This window comes from Pipra filicauda, unplaced genomic scaffold, assembly GCF_003945595.2.
Source record: "Pipra filicauda isolate LSUMZ 115617 unplaced genomic scaffold, ASM394559v2 scaffold17_size4572894_pilon, whole genome shotgun sequence".
Classification (NCBI taxonomy): domain Eukaryota; kingdom Metazoa; phylum Chordata; class Aves; order Passeriformes; family Pipridae; genus Pipra; species Pipra filicauda.
Window position 1 is genome coordinate 722,625 of NW_024104287.1, and position 21,667 is coordinate 744,291.

Here is a 21,667-nt window from a genome sequence, read left to right on the forward strand (position 1 = left end):
TAAATCCCATGAAGATGCATGCTTTTACATAAAGTTCACAAATTCTCCATGTCTTACACTTTTAGGTAGACATTTGCCCCTAAAAGTGCAAGCTATAAAGTGCTTCCTGACTTGCTGTTAATGATTGCATCAAATGGAGCAGTGATGAATTCAAGGTCAAAATAGATGAGTCTCAGAACTTCTAGCTGCTACACACAAACCACATTACTACACAATAATATAGTAATTTATCCAGGCTATAATGGGTCAGAGCTTTGACTGATGTGATTTCAGTGAGAGCGTGGTGAGGTCTTTTGCATTGCGCTATATTTTTCAATGAACCAAACCTGATTCCTAATACAAGGAAGCATGCCCAAGTTACTTGGCTCTGTATTTTAAATAGAAATTCCTCTTAATAACCTGGATTTAATGCATTTTACAATGTATTTATTATCTCACACTGTGATATTTTGTAACTTAGATTTTCAGCTAACGAGTAGCTCGTCTAATGAAAATAATGATTTTTTCATGCTGTACTACATGGAAACTTAAAGTATTTCAATTAAACAAACCACCTCATTAGTGTGCCTTGATAATATAGTTGAGTTTTCTTTGATATGGTCAGAAATATCTAGCATGCTTTTGGGATGCAATCAAACTCTCCAATAAACTTGTTGCTAAAGACAGCTGCCTAGCACCATGTATTTCCTGAGCAGTCAAATGACCTAGTTTAGAAGTGTTTGAAGCCATTTTATACTCTGGAAGGAGAACAAATTAACCTTGTTTAACAAGTAGTTTTCAATTTGTGTTCCAGCACTCTTCTGCACTGTACCATCTCCAGTGCAGTAGCATGGCCTTATTTCATCCTTCCGGTTACGTATCCTATATACTTAATGCTACAGCTTTGGGAAACACCTCTCACCTGCTTCATGGACCCAGGGAGGGGGCACTATCATTGCACTCAAAATGTATCTGAAGCTACAAGGCTGGTTATCTGAGGTCTGCTTTGGGTTTTTGTACTCTATGAAGAACAAAAAGAAAATCAGGGCCATTGTTGCCTTTCACTTGGATTTATTTGGCCTGTTCCTTTGAAAGCCTTGTTCAAATAAATATTGCAAAGACAGCAGAGAAATCTGCAGCAGAAACTCAGATTTTGGTTGAGAAAAGACCAAACTGAGGTACATCTTTACTGCAGAAGATTTCTGTAGATGCAGCTAATTCTTGTTGGGATGTGGGATCAGACCTTTGGCTATTATAAATCAACATAGCTCTGTTCAGGAAGCCGGTTTTTATCAGATGAAGATCTGGATTCACATTCCCAGAGTTTCTCTGATATAAGTATTTATGAGTAATATTCTTTCTATTGGGTTAGTGTACATTAAGGGTACAGTGAGTTGCTGTATTTTAGGCTCTTCCCTTGGAAAACCTTGTTCAGATTTGGCTCCTATCATAGGCAAAATGATTTGCAGGAAATCTCTCTGATTGTTGAAAGTAATTAGCTACTCCCTCATCAGCTGCAGTTAACCATACATTTAACACAAGATAGCTTCACCGTCTATAAGTACTCAGTATACAGTAAAAGCAGGTGAAAGGCATTTGGTCCCTGTGCCTGCTTGCCTCCTGTAATCTTTCCTTTCACTCTGCTCCCTCGTCAGTTCTTTCAAATAGGACTTCAGTGTGGCTTTTTATCACTGTGAAAACCACATTAAACAATAAACAAACAAACGAGCTTTTCACACACCAAATTTAACTTTTGAGCTGTAATACATTTGGGAAGCTATGTGGTATCCCCCCATCTGCACTCTTTCTCCGTCAGCAGCAAAACTAGAGTGGACCTAGTTACTTTTCTATTCAAGTTAATTTTTGACATTAACAGTTAATTCTGTTGTCAGTAGATAAGGTCTTCACCCTGCTGCAAAGAAATATTTATACCCAAAATGTAAGCTCTCATCCACCTACGCCTGCCTGTTACAAACCCTAAATTCTAAGCTTAATGTAAGTTGGCAGTGTCCCTTTAATCAAAATTTAATGCTTGTCTTCAATCTCCTCAAAGCACTTGAAATCAAGAGGCTTTAGAAGGGAGAGAATCATTAGTGCTGCTGTCCTCCTCTGTTTCCCAGTGAGCAGGAAGTTTGACCATGGAGTGTTACACAAATGGAGGTATTTGTTGTTGCTCTCCATAGAGCCCTCTTTCAGGATCAGCCTTTCAAACTGTTGCTCCTATTGCTGCTCACAGGGAAGAAGGTGCAGAATAATCAGAAAATCTGCTCAAGAATGAGATACAGCCAACGCTTTTCTTCAGAAGTTTGGAGCAGGCCCCTTTTTGCACCTGCCATCTCTATGTGGACAGATACTAAAGTTCATATCTGACTATGTCAAAAATACTGCATTCAGCTGTTTCAGCTTCTGTCACAGGCATATCTGCTGAGAGAAGAATCAGACGGTTAGTCTGGGATGTTCATACGAGCTTGGTTCCTGTTCAGTCATTCCAGCTCCTGGATCTGTGAGAAACCAGGCTTACAGCTTGGCAGCTGAGCGCTTGAAAACCTGGCTACGAGCTCCTCTGAAAATTTGGCCTTGAGTCTGCAAATATGCAACTTGGATTCCCCTGTAAGGAGCAGCTAGTCTGATCCCAAGCATAAGCCAAGTTCATCACAGCTTCATGAAAAAATAACACCTTCTGGGGTTTTTGCCATGCACAGAACAGTACAGTGTTGCAGAAATATTTTGTAGGCAGCTTTCTGTACAGTAACCTGCTGCTCAGCAGGAATGGCTGCCTAACATTGATCCAGGCATTTCTTTCAGCACAGCATCACATTTTGTGTTGCTACCAAGCAGTGTGATTTGCTTAATGTTTTCATATGCTCCATTGTATATAGGTACCTCTAGACCTGAACTGTTTTCTGTTGAACACCAATAACAGTGTATCTGGACAGATAGATATTTTAATGTGAGCCTAATTATTAATGTATAGTTCAGGTTGTACCTAGCAAGGAATATCCAAAGCCTCATGTGCACATATGTACTCTCTCTCTGCTTCTATCCCTTTTGCATTTAAAGTGTGTAGTAATGTGCTGGACTTTTACCTTTTGAGAATTTGGTTCAATCTGACTTACACTGTAAGCAAAATTAAGTTGCAGAAGATCATTCTAATTATTGGAAGTATTTGCCTAATCCTTACCCTGTTACAGCATGGTCATTACCATTTACAGTATGTTACAGTTTTAGCTTTTAAAATATGTTCACAGCTGGGCAGTACCTTCACAGATCTTACAGTGAAAACCAGTGTAAGGGGAGTGTACACTGCATACAATACAGTGTGACAGGCTAAAGGGCAGCAAACTTGGTCCAGTGAATGATCATCGTTTGAAAGTGAATAATTTTACATGTTGTTATCTGTGCAGAAAACACATCCAAAGGGATTGTTACCTTCATGTCTTCTTGAAGAATGAAGGCTTTTATGGAGAAGTAGGGTAAGGAGACATGGGGAAAAGACAGGAGGCAGCTCGTCCATAGACTTAGCACTGAGATACGGATATACTTAACTGAAGGGGAGTGATGCTTTCTTCTCTCTTCATATGATGAAAATAAAAAGTGATCAGGATAGATTTTTGTTATCCTCTGGGCATTAAAAGCTTAAATGCAAAATGCATGGCTTATTATATCTAGCCAACTCTTAGGGGTAAATAGGCAGTATGGGGAATTAGTTGTTGTTAATTGGACTTCTGAGCTGAATTCCCAGGGTGCTGCACTGCAAGCACATCCCTTTTGTTTTAATATTGAAATAGGGAGAAGTCAGTTTTGTGATGGATTCATTCCACTGTAGAACACCAGAGCACGCTAAATCATCATCATCCAAACACTAAGTTGCTTTTGTTGAATGTAAATATTTTAGGGTTAATTTCTACATGTACTATAGAAAGTATTTTTTTTTATTGACCATTTTAAAACTGTAAAGCAGATCTTCAAGTAGTATAAATTGCCCAATTGTTTTGTTATATTTGAATACATGATTTGCTGTTCCTTAATCCATCATCTAAATATCTAAAACATTTTCTGTGCAGTTTGGGATATTCCTTTCTGCTGCTGGGGAATTGAACTCTTCAGGATTTCATGGCAGTGAGTATAATTTCAGTGATACAATTTTAGTACAAACAAAAAGCGCAATCTTGAAAATTGCTTTTCGAGTTGTTTTAATGACATTTTGTACAGTGTTTCTTCCTCAGAAAGTTTTAATAACAATCACAAAAAAACCCCCAAAGATCTCTTACGGATTTGGGAGACCCAGAAAAAACAGTCTTTGCTTCGGGCTTTTGATTGAGGAGTCAGTACAGCAGTTACTGAAAAAATTGATGAAGTACCAATCCCTGGAGCAGAAAAGAGGCCACAGGTCACACACCTCCTTTAACATCCTGGTGTAGCTGATCCTCCTTGCATAGCTAATTGACACTGGTATAATCCAAAATGTAACTGAAAAAAAAGGGCTACTCTTACATTTTTGCCTCAGTAAAACATCACAAAGAAATGTTCCTAGTGCTCCTGAAGCGCTCAGAAAAAAACACTAGGGAGATGTTTATAAGAATTATAAACCCCTTTGAGAACTTAAGCAGCAAAACCTTCCTGTACTGTTAATGTATCTTTAAATCACGAACACAAATATAATTTTTTTAAAGGTACAGTAATGCATGATTGACCTTTCTTCATTCTTTATTTCTCCTCTCACCCCGGTATTGTCAACATTTGCTAGGGTATGTAGCCCTTCCTTTTTTAAAGAACAAAGCAACAGCAAACTGTCCAAAATGCCAGGTCCCTTTGACACTTAACCTCTCACTCAGTAGTTTGGTCTCAGTCAGTTCAAAGAAGTTTTATTGTTTATTGGAATCAAAATAGAGTCAGGCCTATACCTTTCTCATCTGTTCATGGGATCCATGTCAATCTATGGCATATGGTTTTGAATCATTTCCTGTGGAAAGGACCATCTACTCCCAGTATTTGGTGTTCACTACTCTCCCCAAACTTCTGCAGATAAAAAATTGTACACTAATTCTCTTTTCAGAGTCCCTAGATTTTATTAAATAGTAACATCAATTATGCTTATTTTAAAACTGGCAAAGTTGGACTTAAATCAGTTAGGACTAGTACTTAGGTAACTAGATTGTTAAGGTGTTTGGAAGGTAACAGAGTCACCTGAAGACATTACACTAAAGAACACAAAACCATGGTAACCACCACAAGTGCCCACGCTGCTGATTACACTGCCCTTAATTAAATGATTTACCCAAGTCTGCCATAGGAAGCCACGTCAGTGAGGGTGCTTTGCCCCTTTGATCCTGGGCACAGGGCACATCCTGCCTGTAAGCCAGAAGAAATGCAGCCATACCCCTCATCTTGGGTGGCTGCTGTTGGGGGAAGGAGCAGTGAGGTGATGATCCCAAGCAGCTCCAGAGATGTTTCTAGCACGAGTCTTTCTGGAGATGTGAGATGCCTACAGCATTACACACATTGCTGGAAAAGGATTGCCTCCATGCCCTGGATACTCAGAAGGCTTAGACGTGAGCAGCAGGCAGGATTTAGCTTCATTTGGCACCGAGGAGAAAATACAGTTTTCACAGCCTGGAAAAGCTGTGCAGAGCCCCTTTATTTTTCAATTGCTCTGCATGGTAGGTGAGTGGACCAATTTATCACTGCTGCACCAATAGAACCAACACAGGAGATGTTGTAGGCTAGGGACCCTTACTGCATCTGATGTCCCACTTACAGGGACTGATGAAAAGCAAACATGAGCTGTCACCATGCAGAATTCATGTCTCAGCTGCATGTGCTGCCCACGGGCTTGGTACCCTGCTCCGTCTCAAACATTTTCCACAGGGGAAGGGGGAGTGCACACAAAGCCTGTTTAATTAGGCGTTGTGTAGGAAGGATGAACTCTATCCCAAGTGAGATGGAGGACTGCATGTCTCATCCAGATGGTGATTTTTTTTAATTTTTTTTTTTTTTAAGGCAGGAGAAAATAAGCAGGTGTGAGTATGGGGCCTACCTGTATTGGTTTTAATCAGCAACTTTAAGCAAACTCAGTGTTCTCATCAGAAAAGGGGAAAAATAAACAGCTGAGCACTGTGGTTCATTTACACTTCAAATATACTTTGAGTTGGTTATTCCTCAATTAATCAAATAGCTGGTGTATCCCTAAAGTAGTATAAAGTGACACGCTGTGTGAAATCAATTTTCCCTTCCAAAATCATTAAATTCAGTAGCCTGTGACTACATCCCTGCTAATTCTAGTACCAGTCCTTTCATCCTCCATTAACTTTGGCACGCCTAACAGGCTGTCAAAAATAATTTCCCAGAACGTAAATAATTCAGAAATTAAAAATTAATAAATAATAACAGAGAGCTACTGGGAGATAGACTGGGTCAATTAGTCAGCTCTGCATTCTGTTTCTTCGCAGCAGGGGGGCAGCCACATTCGTTACTAGAATCTTTCCTCCGATTCCTGGGTCTGATTTACGGCTCTTCATTACTGGATCCAGTCAGACACAATTACCTCCATCACTATCTCAGTTCCTAACTTCAAAGAAACACACATTTTCTTGTCTGCTTTTTTTCTCCTTGCAGCAGCCTCAGCTTGACGTCCCTGGAATTTCTTCCACGCGGACTAATTAATAAGACTTTGACTTATCATATTCACTTCTCCTCTTTGATGTCCTACCTTAGTCAATCATCCTATTTAATTAGAATTTCAATGATAACTTTACTTATCTCATGGCTAGATGTAAATTAAAATAACGGGATTTTAATTCTCTTTCTTACAGGGTTATGACATTTCTGACAGAAAAAGTTTCAACCCAAATACGATATTATGTACTTCCTATGCTAGGAGTGCATTCCACTAAATTGTTTTTCCCTTTGCTACAAAATAATTTTGCTTGTTTAACAAGCTCCACTGAAATGGAAATGAACTACAGTTTCTCATAACGTAATTTGCACAGGGCTATGTTGTAGAAGGTTATGTTGATAGAAATTAATATAATCAGATTATGACACATGCTACATAGTTAACAAGGGGATGGGAATTTTAAGAAAAAAATTAGCTCTGGAGAGACAGTGGACCATAGGACCTCTTCTTTCTCTTCTTTCCAGCAGTTGCTAGTACTTTTCCAAGGTTTCTTCTTTCCTTTCTGCATTTGCAGACTTAATCCTGCTGGTTGTACCCAAGCAGCACCAGAGGCTGGATTCTGATTTCATTGAGACATTTCTAAAATACATGCTGTTCACAGAAATGGTATTGTGGCTGTAGCTTAACAGGAACAGCATATCCTCCAGCTATCATTTTTTCCCTCTCTGCAGTACCCAGTATGTGCTTGCACACAGGCTTGCGTTCCTTCCCATGCCTCTTAAAATTTGCCAGTCTAGGTTGGTACGACAGCAAGTGAATATTAGTGAAAACATCTCTCATTTTTTAAATGAGAAACTTATGGTGGAGAAAAGCCCTGGAAGGATCCATGAAGAGAAGTTAATGGAGCAGTGGAGTCCTCCTGAGGTCTAGTAGATTCCTGGAATCTACCAGGAACCTGGAAGTGGCACAGAAGGCAGAGGAAAGTAAAGGGGATCCAGTCGGGCTTATCGAGCCTTATGCATTTTGGAACTCTCACTCTTACCGTGTTGGAACTTTCCATGTGACCAAACAAATGGTCATGCACATAGATGGAGGCTTCCAGAGAAATAAGAGAAAAGGAGAGAACCATTTGGAAAAGAAAGCAAGGATGGTCAACATAGCAAGAATTGGTCTTAAACTGTGAACAAAGCATTCTTCTGGTGCAAAAACCAGAATACGGTGACAACTTGCTGGCTAGTGCAAAATGCAGTATATTAGCAAACTGCCATCAGAGATGATTATCTTCCTAGTCATATCTGGTGGAAAGGAGGTTTCCAGTTTTGCATTGCCAATAAGCAAGAAGACCCTGGAAACCAACCTCCAGTTTTCTTAAGAAAAAAGGCCCACATCCTCAGGACCTTTGCTTTCACTGACATCCTAGAAGGTGAAAAATAGATTTTGTAGGCTGCCACTGTTACTTTTCTGCATTGTTGGGTTGTGCATTTGCTAACCCATCCCCTTCGTTGTATTCAAGGAAAGAAGAAAATGCATAAAGAGGTAATGAGACATATTGGACGTGGAAAATAACTGCTCCCAAAAGAGACGATTTGGTCCTGTGAAGAGGTAGGAGAAGCATAGAACATGAGAGAATCACTTGACTAGGACTAATCTGTACAAAAGGGGCTTTGTGAGCTTCTGCTTCAAATCTTATGTCCACATTAGATAGCATTAAACCAGTTGTCAATGAGCTAACATTTCTAGATGCTGTGAAGAGCCGTTTGCCCAATAGCCCTGTTCATCTTTCAAAACAAACTGAGAATGCTTGAAAAGCTAGGCCAGTGCATCAGCAGAAGAGAACTGCTGGGATTTAATTGACAGCTTCTAAAATTTACACCAGTTTAGTTTAAAGGCCAAAGCAGGGTAAATTCAAAAAAATATTGATAGTGTTCTTCAATAATAGAAGAGTTACCTGTTGCACTGACAACATCTAAACTATTCTATCATAAATTTAATAGTGTTGTTCTTTAACAATTGGATTCTGTTACACTTTCATATTTAGGCATGATTATTTAATCTAATTTAATTGGCTTTCCTATTCCCCTCAGGGTTCTAGGCCTAGAAAGTTCATATTAAATACTCTAATTGCTCTGAAATTTACTCGTCATCTGAAATATGCTCCTATTTTAAATATACCCTAAAATCTAGTTCATACATATTTTCTCTTCTTTCATGAAAAAGAAAAAAAAAATCCTGGTGTCCATAATTTGCACTTTAAAAAGAGTCAATAATGAACCAAAATAATAATTATAAATTGAAAACAGGGAGGCTGCAGTACAATGAACTGTGAGTTTCAAACCCATAAATAAGGCCAGAAGGACACATCAAAGCTTTCTGAGCACCCGCTACTCTCCAAAAGCAAAGCTGAAGCCACTAATGATGGCAGCAGCAGCACCCTGCATATTTAATGTGTGGGTCCCTGGTTGTCATTGTGGAACATTGCTCAGGTCAGTGGAGCAACAGAGCATTTCAGGGCTCACAGAGGGTGGGCCCAACCCCATCCCCCTTGCAGATGGTGGTTTCCCATTGACGCCATATGAAAATCTTTTCTCAGGGATCTACCAGAGGCTATTAAATAGATTTCAGAGAATATTCTGAGTTGGAAGGGACCCACAAGGATTGTTGAGTCCAACTCTTAAGTGAATGGCCCCTACAGGGCTCAAACCTACAACCCTGATGTTATTAGCACCATGCTCTACCCAACTGGGCTAATCTCAAAAGTCAGAAAACGTGACCCAGATCAGGAAACTTGTATCATGCTGACAGCTGAACGCAGGGAGGGTGTATTAAGGGAAAGATCAGCTAGCTGTGTCCTGTCTCCCCGATGCTTTTTATTAGGTACCTGTGGCTTGGATATAGTATTTTGAGTGAGGTGGACCTTTGACCTGACCAACAGAGAAAGTTTTATATCTTCTTGCTCCTACTTAAGCATCTGCCCTGGAGCACATGAAACAGTGAGTACACGTTTTGGTAAACAGGCACAAGGCTCTTTCATCCAAGGCTCTGAGTGCAGTGCTGGCACAGCCAGGGGGTGTCAGACAAACACGGGTACTGTGTTGCTCTCCACAGGGCCCAGTTTTGGGATCAGCCTTTCAGCCTGGTGCAGCATCTGGGAGGGTATCTTAAGGGGAATGGAGCATGGCAAGGATATCCCTATGGTGCTCCAGGTGTGGCATGCAGGGGATTCTGGCAGGAGAAGGGGCACAGCCTTCAGGGAGACCAGCTTTTCCAAATGGTGGAAGTTTTGCGTAAAACACACAGCTTCCAGGTGTGTTACCTGCTGGTTTGGCATGGAAAAGCCATGTATGAATGACTTGTAATTCGGAGCTTAGAACAGCACCCTGAGAAACGGCTTCTGGGCCCATAGCTACATAACTACCATAACGAAGCACAAAACTTTTTTCGGTAAAACGCACAATAAATAAAACGGGGGGGGAAGGGGGCGGGCGGGGAAGCCTGTGCAGAGAAACCCTGGGAAAAGTGGAGCGTCCGCAGCAGAAAGGATTCTTTCGTGCTTCACCGTGACCCCCATCATCCCCACCGCTTCCAGCGCCGCTGCTGCCGCCGAGCGGAGACCCGCCCCACTTTATCCGTACAACATGGCTCCACCCTTGCACCTCCTCTCCGTACAACATGGCGGCGCCCACACGCCACCACGGCCGGGAGACGAATGGCAGTGGGTGTGTGCCGCTATTCCTTCCGGGTTCCAGCGCGCAGCTCTTTCAGTGTTGCCCCACACGTTTCCGCTTCCTCTTCCGGGTCCGGCGGCTCCAGGTATGGCGGCGCGGGCCGAGGGCTGTGCGCGTCCATCCGCCCCCATCCGCGGCACGGCGGGTGGACAGGGAGACCAGAGGCCCCAGGGGGCTGTGCAGAGGGACCAGCGGCGCCGTTGCCGCCCGCGCTTGGGCTGGGGGTGCGGCAAGAGCTGCCCGATGGAGAGGCCGGGCCTCCCCAGCAGGGCCCGCGTCTCCCGGGCCCCAGTGAGTGGCTGCGGTCTGTGCCTGGGCTGTTACTAACACAGCTTGCTCTCAGATAAGACAGGAAACCGCGCGGCTTGCTGCAACTCAATCTGCGGCCTTGCCAGTTGGTTATAAAATACGTAGCTTATAAAATTATCTGTGCGGTGTAAGTATGAGCCTGACTGGTGTAAGGGTTTTCATCTACAGCAGTGTTTTTTCAGCACACAGAGCCTTTTCAGGTAATATAATATGCCTTTTTATTGGCAAGTTCAGGTTTGAACAACAGGATTATAAAGTCCGAGGCTTATGTTGATTATAAAATATGTAGCTGCTAAAGCTTTAAGCAGTTTCTTCGGGAAGCGTGACATCACGTGGGCAAGACCAGGATATTGAGCAGTGTGCAAGTTAGTTCAAATGGATCCTCATTGCAAACTATGCTGTACCTGCTGTCGTTTGTTTTGTTGTTTTTTTAATTGTGTTGACTATCATTGATGAGGAGATGCTCGAATTTTATTACTGCAGAATGGACAGATCCTAATTTACACCTGGAGCACAGGTGGTGCTGTGATACATGAACTTCTATGTGGATATCCAACCCTTAAACTAGTGCTGCTTTGTTTTTGGCTTCCTTAGGTTTAAAAAATGGTTCAGCGCCTGACCTACCGCCGTAGGTTGTCCTACAACACAGCTTCCAACAAGACCAGACTGTAAGTAAGACAGTTTCTAAGAAAAATGACATTGTAAGAAGGTGATGGCTAAGTTTTGGTTGTTACATTAACTGAGTGTTTTTTCTGCTGTGCTCAGGTCCCGAACACCCGGGAACAGGATTGTTTACCTTTACACCAAGAAAGTGGGAAAGGCACCCAAGTCAGCATGTGGGATATGCCCAGGAAGGCTTCGTGGTGTAAGTATGAGCCTGGCTGGTGTAAGGGTGTTTCTCCATAGCAATGTTTTTTCAGTACAAAGAGCCTTTTCAAGTAGTGTGATATGCCTGTTTATTTGGTGAGTTCTTGTTGTAATAACTTCTTTAAAATATTTTTGTTCAAATAGGGTAAGATTTAGCTGATAAAATGAGATTTGGAAGCTCAAACAGCAATTGCTTTTTAATGCTTGAGATTCTTGTTACTGTTACATTTAAACCCCATTGTTTTATAACATGTAACTGAAATTTTGAAGCTAGACAAGGTGATTCTGTGATTTAAAAATCTAAATTGGATCTGTTAGACTTGCAAAAAAAAAAAAGGGTAAGCCAAGCTTTAGGAAACTTTAAGGAATTAATGTTTTTAGCCTGATATTTTTCTTCCAAATGATTTCTTGATGTAACATCAATGCTTTTAACAGTTATGGAATGCTTGAGTAATGTCTATCTTTGAGCAATTCCTTGGGAACCCTTGGGAAAACAGTCTTTTACTATAAACAGTTTTTTTACAAACCTGTTGGTGAAACCCTATGATAGAATAAAAAGATCAGCTTGGGAGTGCTGAAGGTGGCACATACAACGAGCTGTGACTTCAGTCACTTCTTAGTGTCTTGAATATCAAGTCAACTTCAGGTCCTGCTGCTTTTTCTTTAAAACTATGAAAGTGATGTTGTTTTTTATATGGCTGTTACCCAAAATCCCTGTCTTATGATACCCTTCCTGTTTTTACTCTCCATAGGTCCGTGCTGTACGCCCCAAAGTTCTCATGAGGCTGTCCAAAACAAAGAAGCACGTTAGCAGGGCCTATGGTGGTTCTATGTGTGCTAAGTGTGTCCGTGACAGGTAAGCTTACAGAAAGGGAACTTCACTCTTGAGGTTACCTCGTGTGAGATTTTTACATCTCTCTGTGTTTTCGTAATGTGGACTAAAATTTTGAAGACTCTTGTCTGACACTGGTGTAGTGAAATGGAGAGGGTCAGCTTGGAGCATGTGAGCAGCAGTGTCTGTCCCTGTCCTTTGGACTGAGCTACTTACTGTATATGAAGCTGCTTTGTAGAGACCTCATGTTCTTCGTGATTTTATACTGTGCTGCTACTTGGGTGCTAAAGTCTGCTCATGCAGGATTTTTGTTTTGTGTTGAGCCCCCATAAACTTTTCTCGTCTGTTGTCCTATTCTTTTGTCTTACACAAAGTTACTAGTGCAAGTTTAGTTGAATTTCTCACCTCTTTGTAGTGTTTTGGGGTTCAGAGATATTATTTGGTTGCATGTTAAGCATCTTTATGTGATTAAGCTTTAAGATGGCCTTTGCTGGGCCTCACTAAATTCAGTTTTATTGTATAACAGCTGTACATCCTATACTTCCTTGACAAAAGTTTGAGGAAAAATGTATGACAAAAAATTATGTCAAATTTTGTCATCTCCGTGAATGGCAACCAAAGCAGATCTCCAGCGTCAGCAGTCTAATGACAGTGGGGTTTTTTGGGTTTGTTTTTGTTGGGTTTTTTGGGTGGTGGGGGTTCTTTATTTGGTTGGTTGATTGGTTGGTTTTTTTGGCACGTGGGAGTTCTTAAATTGCATTAGGTGCTACTGAAGATGAGTTGTTACAGCTGCAGATCCATAGCATAACTTTACTGTGTTGAAAACCAATTTTTTTTTCCCTGAGTGTTTTTCCAAACACTTAATGAGCTTGATAGGTATTTTTTAGTGCATGAGTATGTCTTATTCCTATTCTGCCTAAACCAAAAAACACAGCTCCTTCCCTGTAATGGTTGGGTTTTCTCCTGTGCCTGCTTAGGCGTCTCTGGTAGGTTTTAGGTACTGCAAAAGTAGCCATATATACCAAATGCATATGAAAGGTACTTTTCAGTGTTCAGAGGTAGAAAAGTGAGTATGGTGTATTTGTGTTTTAACTCAAAACCATCAGATAGGCCATTGATATATGAGTACTGTTGCATAGGTCTGTCCATCTGCATGCTGGCCCTGCATATCTTCCAGAAATAGCTGAATTTGGGCATGACTTGACCTGTTAGGATTTTCCCTGTTGATGTGCAAAAGAGCTTTAATCCTGACAGAGGAACTGTTCCTGGTTTTGATAACTGGATGCACCTAGAGTTTACCATAGTTCTGTGGAAGAGGACTGACCATGACTGATCACACCAGTGACGACTTAGCAGCTAAATTAACTTGCCAGTTAGGAGTTCTGCTTTTTGCTCTCAGATTGGTGAAGACAGTAACTTTCCCAGTGTTCAGCCATTGGGTATTACCTTGCTTGCCTACAAGCCACTCACCTTAAATTTGTAGGCACAGTAGACCTTCTTCCCCGAACCACTACATTCATCCAGTGCCACTGTCCCTGTCTCTTGCTGCTGGCAAGGACATGGACAGTTTCCCTTTTTGCGTAATTGTGGAACCAGCACGACATATGCAATGATGTTGGAGACTACAGAATTAATTGTAACTTGTGTTATTTTTGTGGGTTTTACTGAGGTAGGTAGATACATGTCCTTAAGTTGTTTTTCTTTTCCAGGATCAAACGAGCTTTTCTTATTGAGGAGCAGAAGATTGTTGTGAAAGTACTGAAGGCACAAGCACAGAGCCAGAAGTCAAAGTGAATCTATTTGTAGTTTCATCCCAATAAATGAAAGCTCCACTTCTCTTGTGTCCTGTCATTCCATGTTCTGTTCAAGGCTGGTAGGAGCTGCTTCTCACAGCTTGTAGAATTCAGAACTGGGTTTTGGTGCAACAAAACCCGTAAGTCAGGATGCTCTGTTCTGTGCTGTGTGCTACAGGGAAATCAAGCAGGTGGAAGGAGGTCTGGTTAAACAGGACTCCCAGCTCTGCCCCTCAGTCCTGTGGAGGGATTGGAGTAACTTCGAGCAGTGCAGGTTTTATTTCTTTATGGCAACAGCTGTGTATGAAGTCATCAGAGAACTTGGCTCAGAAGAAAGTTTGGACTCTGAAAAGGCGACGCAAACCATCAAAAGGCTGGAAGAAAGATTGTCAGGTGAAGAAGAGGAGAGCTAGTGTAGGCCTAAGGTAGATAATTTTTTTTTAATCGTATGTGATACATTTACCATTACTTGAATCTGAAGGGGAGGAATAGTCTTGACTTCTCAATACCATTGCTGTACCCACTAGCAACAGTTGCACACTGCTACATCTGAATCTCCTGGAAAAAAGCTGTGGCTGCTGTATCCTGTTCTTTGGGTGCTTCCTGGGTCAGCACTTGGAGGTATGATACCAGCAGAGCTCCAGGGTGCAGCTAAGGCAAACCTTTAATGGCTTCCACATTAGGTTTTAGAGGAGCAATTTAGGCCTCTGGTATTGAAACTTGAACCAAAATTCTGCTGGTTTATCACCAAGGATGTAATGGTAATGTAAAAAGTGAAAATGGCTTTGCTTCGTTCTGTTTTGTAGAGAGCTCTAAATGTGTCTCTAATGCTATCCAGGAGTGCTTTAACACACTCAGGATAATTCTTGTGTTACCTGTGGGTACAGTGGTATTCCTTGCCCCCAGCTCTGAATTTTTAATTGCTTTTAGTATCTGACAAGAATGTATTTTTATCTATTTTTACCAATAACTTTTTTCAAAAAGTGGTAAGTTCCACCATGAGAATAAGAAAGGAGGAGAAACAATTACTGAGTGCAGAGATTTAACTGGGAGCAGTGAGGATGCCATTGCAAGAGGTTTCTAAAGTCACATGTGGAGTGGTCAGGCTGTGGCTCTGAGGGATGTGTGCAGGTCCCTCCTACCTCATCACACTGCGCCCAGCTCTGCAGCCTGTTAGGCTGTACAGTCAGCCAAGAAACAAAGGACAGCAGACTGAGTTGGTGGAAAGCCCTGCCCTTTGGTGGCAGCAAGCTGGTGGTTTGGGTGAGGTGCCTGCCAACTCACAGCTGCCTCCTGGGTGTGACACCAGGAGGTGGCTATGATCCAGGGAATCTGACTTAACATCGTGCATGGTGAAAGGAGCTGTACCTCCCCAATAATTTTTTCACGGTGTCCCAAGTTCTTAAAAAGATTCTGTCAGTGTTCTCAAAATAAATGTTGCAGCTTTAAGTTATGAAGCGTTTTTCCTCAGCTTGGGTTATGCTAAAACTTGTTGCAAAGGCTACTGTAGCTAATTAAAGGAGGTTTATTTAAGACTAACATTAGTACCCTGACATTTTTAGGTGCCGTTACTATAGTTTATGAAGTTAAAATTTTATTAGTTGTCTTCCTGTGTTAGTACAAACTTCAGTACTTCAGCATGCTGGAAAAATTTTTTTAAAGCAGAAGCAGCAAGTAGGGCAGGCATGTCTAACCTGCCCCAAAAGTGCTCTTGTTTTGCTTTAAAAGCTGTGAGATTAGAGTTTTCCTTCAGGCTCTTGGAAAGGATGCAAGATGGAGGGAGAACACTTTCGGAATAATGAGGGTAAGAGTTATAAATGTCTGTTGACAGGCACAGAGGGAGATTTTCTCAAACAGAAAGGCCAACACTAAAAATAGCTAATTATATATTACATGATTGCACTGAGAGACAGCAGTTCTGAGTTAGAAGTGGTATTGCTGCTGTTGGCAGAAATAAAAGCAGTCGTTAGGCAAAATGTCAGCAAAATGGTAAGAAGGCTCTTAATTTCTTTTTTAGCAGTTTGAGCAGACAGTGCCGTGTGGGTATGGGGGCGGTCATTTGGGGCAGGGCTGGGCAGTGGGAAGTAGGCTGGATGGCTTGGTGAGGTGGGGCGAGTTCAGCTGGAGCACGTGCTTTTAAATGCGCTCCTGTAACCTGGAGTGAAGGGCTCTCCCCTGCGCCTTCCATGAAGCAAGAGGAACTAGACAAGCTTCTGCTGAAAATAGGGAGTTTCTTCCCTATGTCCTGCCTGGTGTGGCTGGTCTGGGCTGATGAGGTGCTTGCATGCTTGCAGAAGTGTGTGAGCTGATCTGTAATGCACAGGTAACCCGGGTGCTCTCAGCAGCTACTGCTGGACTGTGCCTTTTCTCCCTGGTCTCGCTGTGCAGCTGTCGGGGTCTTCTCTGGCTGCAGGTCAGGATGGGCACCACATCCACCACATCCCAAGGTGCGGGCAAGGGGCATCCCAGCCCCACTCTCCCTGCACAGGGACTGGGGTGAGGCTACTGTGGATTTTGTTCTGTTCCCCAGTGTCGAGCGCCGGTGTTCCCGCCGGGCACACGCGTGTGCCTATCCCGGCCCCGCGGCACCGGGACCCGCCGGGTGGACACGTGGCTGCCCGGGTCGGGGGCGGGGCCCGCGCACCGACCACGCCTCCGACCACGCCCACCGCCCCGAGCCGTTACTCGGCACCGACACGTCAGGTCTGCCGGGTCCCGGCAGGTGAGTAAGACAGATAGATCATCCGGCAGAGGGTGGGCAGCTTTTCCGATGTTTTTACGCAGAAAAAAAAACCTTATCTTTTTTTTATGCCTATAATTTCCGTCTGGGCATAGATTTCGAGTGATTTGTTTAGTTTGTAGTTTTTAAATTTGTCAATTTTCCCCTGTCAGGACGCGGCAACCCATTTCCGCTTCCGCTTTCGTGTCCGGCCGCGGAGGGTTCGGCGGCGGCGGGACGGGTCGGGCAGGGAGGGAGGGAAGGAAGGAAGGAAGGAAGGGAAGAAGGTAAGGAGGTAAGGAGCAGCGGCGCTGCGGCTGCCCCTGGGACCGCACCGCCGCCATGGAGACTCTGTACCGCCTGCCCTTCGCCGTGCTCGAGTGCCCCAATATCAAGCTGAAGCGGCCGAGCTGGGTGCACATGCCTTCGGCCATGACCGTGTACGCGCTGGTGGTCGTGTCCTACTTCCTCATCACCGGAGGTGAGGCCGCGACCGGCAGGGCGGGCGGGAGGCCTCGCTCACGGAGCAACTCTTCCTCGGCCCCTGCCCCGGGCGGCGGAGCCGCCGCTGATCCTTGTCCAGGTCCGACCCTCGGCCAGCCCCGGGCGTCCCTGCGAGGTCAGGGCCGTTCTCGCTGCTGCGTGTCAAAGACGGTGCTTGCTTTCCTTCCCACAGGAATTATCTATGACGTGATTGTGGAGCCTCCCAGTGTGGGGTCGATGACAGACGAGCACGGACATCAGAGGCCGGTGGCCTTTCTGGCATACAGGTAGGAGCAGAGCCCTGTCCTGCAGATGCCCAAGTACAGGGGGAATAAACGCCGCCTTACGGAGCTGTGCATCTGCTTTTTTTTTTTGCTTTTTCATTTGAGCTCTCTGTGTAAGGCAACTGTTCTATATCAATTCTTGGTTTGCAAGTACTTAGAAAAAAAAAAAGACGAGCATTGAAAACAGTTGAAATTGAAAAGCCTAGTCCTAAAACTTTAAAAAATGAAACTCTGATAAAAAAAAATGTTTTGAGCTGGCAATACTTCTGTTTCCCGCTGTTCAAGTTGAGTTTTATAGTGGATACAGATACATTTGATGGTTTTTCATAGCAGCACACATGATGTTTGTGAAATTTCTGGTTCTGGCCTTTTAAACTCCAGTGTAGTTGGGACTCTTGTGTCTGAGGGTGGGGAAAATAATTACAAGTATGCAACAACAGTGTCTTCTTGGAGTCTTTTACTGAAAACAATCTAGAGACTCTTGGTAACAGATTGGTCTGAAGACAGTTGAATGCACGTTTGTAGCCATGGGTATTTTATGTATGTGGTAACAAATACCAAAAACATTGTTTGAATCTGTGAGGTCTGTGTCATGCTTTGTGTGCAGATTTTGACTTGGACTAGATACAGTACATATTTCAGACTGGCTTGGATTGTTCCAGCGCAGATGAATCTGGCTGCTGCAGGGAGTTGCTTACACTTTAGCCCAAGTCAGTGTAAACAACATGAAAGAAGACCAACTTTTTTGTTTTCAGGATATGAGGCATTAATGATAATCTTTGTTTATGTATTAGCATGCATAGTTGTTTCATCAATGCCAGTTTTATGAGATTACTAGTATTGTTAATTACAAGGATAGGAAACTGGTTTGGTGACTGTGGGAAGCAGGAGATTTGTGATCCAGGTGCAATATCCTTTCTGCACCCTGTCATCTCCTCTCTCCACCTGAGCTTTGTCAGAAGGAATTCTGACTGTCTGGACTGACAGAGAGCTGGGACACCCTTGGGCTGGGTCCCTGCAATGGATATGTGCAGCCTCAGCGAGCAGGGAGCGAAACATCCTGCAGGCAGGAATTGCTGTGTGCTGGAACCAGCATGTGCTTCATATGCTGACATATTGCTCTGAGTGGGATTTGTCCGGGGATAAGGACTCAGGCACTGTGCCTAAACATTGGGATGGAAATAGGAGGATCATGGTTCCATGCCTTGAACCATCTGTGTAACTAGGGACTTCTTTGGAATAGATATTTCTGAAAACTGATGAGCCTGTGCAGTAGCCATTAGTGTACACTACTATATGTAAATCCACTGGTGTGTTTGGCTGGCCACCTTGCAGACTGTCAGTCCTGGAGATAAGTTACATATTGAAGTCTTGATGCAATTGTATAAAGTTGGTTTCCTGCTTACTTTTAGTTAGAAAGTCAACCATCAAAATTAAACATGCTATGTGTTTGTACAGCAAAAGCAGGTTGACTAGATGGGATTTGAAATGTAAATGATTTCTTTAATCTTTTTCTGGTTTCTCTTCTTCCCTTCACCCTTTTTTTTTCCTTTAGAGTAAATGGACAGTATATTATGGAAGGCCTCGCATCCAGCTTCCTCTTCACAATGGGTGGACTAGGATTCATAATTCTGGATCGATCCAATGCACCAAATATCCCCAAGTTGAATAGGTTTCTTTTGCTCTTTATTGGATTTGTCAGTGTGCTTTTGAGCTTCTTCATGGCCAGAGTTTTCATGAGGATGAAATTACCGTAAGTGATTTAATTATCTTTCAGCTTTTCTTCTCCTTGTGGGCTCATGTGTGACATGTTAAATTTAAGAGTAACAGCAAATGCAGTGATCTTTGGCTTGACTATAAGTTGCTTTTTTCAACACTTTTTTGGAACACCTTGAGTGAGGTGGGATGCTTTGGGAGCCAGCTACTGTAAGGTTGTGCTGTGGTTAAAAAATGGCGTCAGTTTTTGGTATGTAAAAAAATGCAATTAGTGAGTCTGACTTGGTCAGTGTACCTTAAAATTCATTGTATGTACTGGTCAGGTAAAAGTAGTTACAAATTAGTACTTTGAGGAAGAAGAAATTGTCAAAGAAAGGTAAATAAGTTCTTTATAGGGACAGTGTACCTTAGATATCATAACTAGAATAATTGATGGTAGCAGTAATAAGAGTTCAGAAACATCCAAAGCAGTCCTATAGTAACGATGATGTCTGGGGTTTTGTTGTTGTTGCTGGAAAACTGAAGCATACAATGTATATAGTGTTTTAATGCATCTATATTCACAGATCAAAAAGTAGGAAAGGTCTGGAGCTTTCAGACTATGCAAAATCCAAATATCTAAATGCAGGTTTTCCAATTTCTTCCCTCCATGTTATTTTTCAGTCTATCTGTTTAATTTAGAAGAGCTGAAACCTGATGTCTGGGGGTACTGGTACCTAATTTTTGGAGTAGCTCCATGAAGTGTTCATTTAATAGTGACAGTCATTCTTCCTTTCTTAAATATTTTTTTGTAGTTAGAATTTTTCTTTAATAACACAGAAGTGATGGGTTCCCTGGCAGCAGAGAACTGGATAGGAGCCTGCTCTGTATTCTTGCTTCATTGATGCTATATATTTTTTTGTTTCATTGAGTACACGTGTGTCTTAGGAGGTCCTTTTCTGAAATTCATTAAAGAAACAGAACTTCAGAGAAATGGAAGAGAAAAGAGAACAGATTTGTGTTGAATGCCAGAAAAGATCAGGTTATATTGGATACCTTAAAACTGGTAGTTTGTGTGAAGGGTACAAATAAAGAACCTTTCGTAGGGTGTAGCATGGGCTTCAGAAATTCCAAACAACTATCAAAGTTGGATTTAGAATAGGCTATTCCATTTTCAGTGTTCATTGAAGGAAATCAACTGAGAAAGGAGTGTGTAGTTAAGATGGCCAAATAGCCTTGATCAGCAGTTGTTTTGGCAGTCTAAAGTTTTGTTTTGAGATTGTACATCTCTTGATTTTCTGAGGAGTGCTGCCTGTGTTTCCTCTTTTTCTGACTTATTTTGTTTTCTGTAGGGGCTACTTGATGGGTTAGTACCTCTTGTGGTGTATGAAAGCACAAGCTGAATTTGCTTCACTTCATGAAACGTTTAAGAAGAAACAGGAAGAAACAAGTTCCATAGTCACCATCAACAGCAGCAAAGAGACCTGGCTGTGAGAAACAACTAGGGAAAGAGTGCTTCCTCTGCAAACAAACTCTCACTACCAATGGCTGATTTGTAGTACTCCAGCAATGTTTTATCATTTCTGACGTAGAGCTTTTGAAAAAGAGAAGTTACCTAGCTGAGTATTTCTTTTATATCCCAACTCAGTATGAAGCTACCTTTAGCTCTACCTAAAATGAGTATTTGCCATTGACTTGACAGTTCTTTGTTGCAGGTCTGTCTCCTCTTCCCTGTGTGGGACACTTACTTGTGTGAATCAGAGAAGAAACACCTGAAACAATATTTCCAAGTTATAATCAGAAAATTAGTAACTTTGGATGTTTTACAGCTGAAATACCATGTGTCTGAAATTATTTCAAAGGCACCTTTTGCCTTGATATTACTGGCTCTATGTGAGCAAATCCAGACATGCACTGGGAAAGGCAAACGGTATGAATGTGCATTTTTTTTTTTAAGAAAAAGTGTACAAAAGGAGCCAAATAAAACTTATTTTCTACAAAATTATTTTAATTCTATGCCATCTGTGAAGCTTTTTCTTGTGTGCCCATCTGTGAAGCTTTTTCTTGTGTGCATGGACTGTTCTATATCCAGACTTGAGATGCCATACCATGACCATATAATTTCAGTTCTAATTTTCACTGTTGGATAATGATATTTTTTATTTTCTTTTTTAATATCAGGGACAAGAAACCTCATTTTCCTTGAACTTGTACTGTATGCAAACAACATACTGTTATCAGTAGCCAAGAAAACTTACTTTTTTAAGCTGCTGCTTTTTTGTGTGAGGGGCAAGGTTCCAACTTAATTTGTCCTAATTTTAAAAGATTGAATGTTGCTGGTATGTTTCATTCAAGTAATGTATTG

General features: G+C 42.2%; 2 protein-coding genes across 5 annotated transcripts; both read left to right on the plus strand.

The window, feature by feature from the left end:
- The first annotated feature begins 10,386 nt into the window (after nt 1-10,386).
- Nucleotides 10,387-14,164, plus strand: RPL34 (ribosomal protein L34). Of its 4 annotated transcripts, none has more exons than XM_027736685.2 (5): nt 10,387-10,405; nt 11,224-11,297; nt 11,395-11,494; nt 12,249-12,352; nt 14,038-14,164. In XM_027736685.2, exons 2-5 carry the CDS (start codon nt 11,233-11,235, stop codon nt 14,120-14,122), a joined length of 354 nt encoding a protein of 117 aa, XP_027592486.1. In that variant the 5' UTR covers nt 10,387-10,405; nt 11,224-11,232; the 3' UTR covers nt 14,123-14,164. The 4 variants fall into 4 exon arrangements, with proteins under 4 accessions (XP_027592486.1, XP_039235844.1, XP_039235843.1 ...); XM_039379910.1 differs by lacking the exon at nt 10,387-10,405 and adding an exon at nt 10,593-10,611; XM_039379909.1 differs by lacking the exon at nt 10,387-10,405 and adding an exon at nt 10,654-10,829.
- A 2,942-nt stretch (nt 14,165-17,106) lies between these two features.
- OSTC (oligosaccharyltransferase complex non-catalytic subunit) lies at nt 17,107-21,307 on the plus strand. The gene is made up of 4 exons (XM_027736427.2): nt 17,107-17,321; nt 17,517-17,610; nt 19,163-19,360; nt 20,655-21,307. Exons 1-4 carry the CDS (start codon nt 17,183-17,185, stop codon nt 20,671-20,673), a joined length of 450 nt encoding a protein of 149 aa, XP_027592228.1. The 5' UTR covers nt 17,107-17,182; the 3' UTR covers nt 20,674-21,307.
- The last annotated feature ends 360 nt before the right edge of the window (nt 21,308-21,667 follow it).

Excerpts from the sequence above, each read along its gene's own strand:
- RPL34 (XM_027736685.2), top strand. The coding sequence starts at position 11,233 with ATGGTTCAGCGCCTGACCTACCGCCGTAGGTTGTCCTACAACACAGCT. Across the intron at positions 11,298-11,394 it reads GCTTCCAACAAGACCAGACT|GTCCCGAACACCCGGGAACA; the intron begins GTAAGTAAGACA and ends TGCTGTGCTCAG. Across the intron at positions 11,495-12,248 it reads GCCCAGGAAGGCTTCGTGGT|GTCCGTGCTGTACGCCCCAA; the intron begins GTAAGTATGAGC and ends TACTCTCCATAG.
- OSTC (XM_027736427.2), top strand. The coding sequence starts at position 17,183 with ATGGAGACTCTGTACCGCCTGCCCTTCGCCGTGCTCGAGTGCCCCAAT. Across the intron at positions 17,322-17,516 it reads CTACTTCCTCATCACCGGAG|GAATTATCTATGACGTGATT; the intron begins GTGAGGCCGCGA and ends TCCTTCCCACAG. Across the intron at positions 17,611-19,162 it reads GTGGCCTTTCTGGCATACAG|AGTAAATGGACAGTATATTA; the intron begins GTAGGAGCAGAG and ends TTTTTCCTTTAG.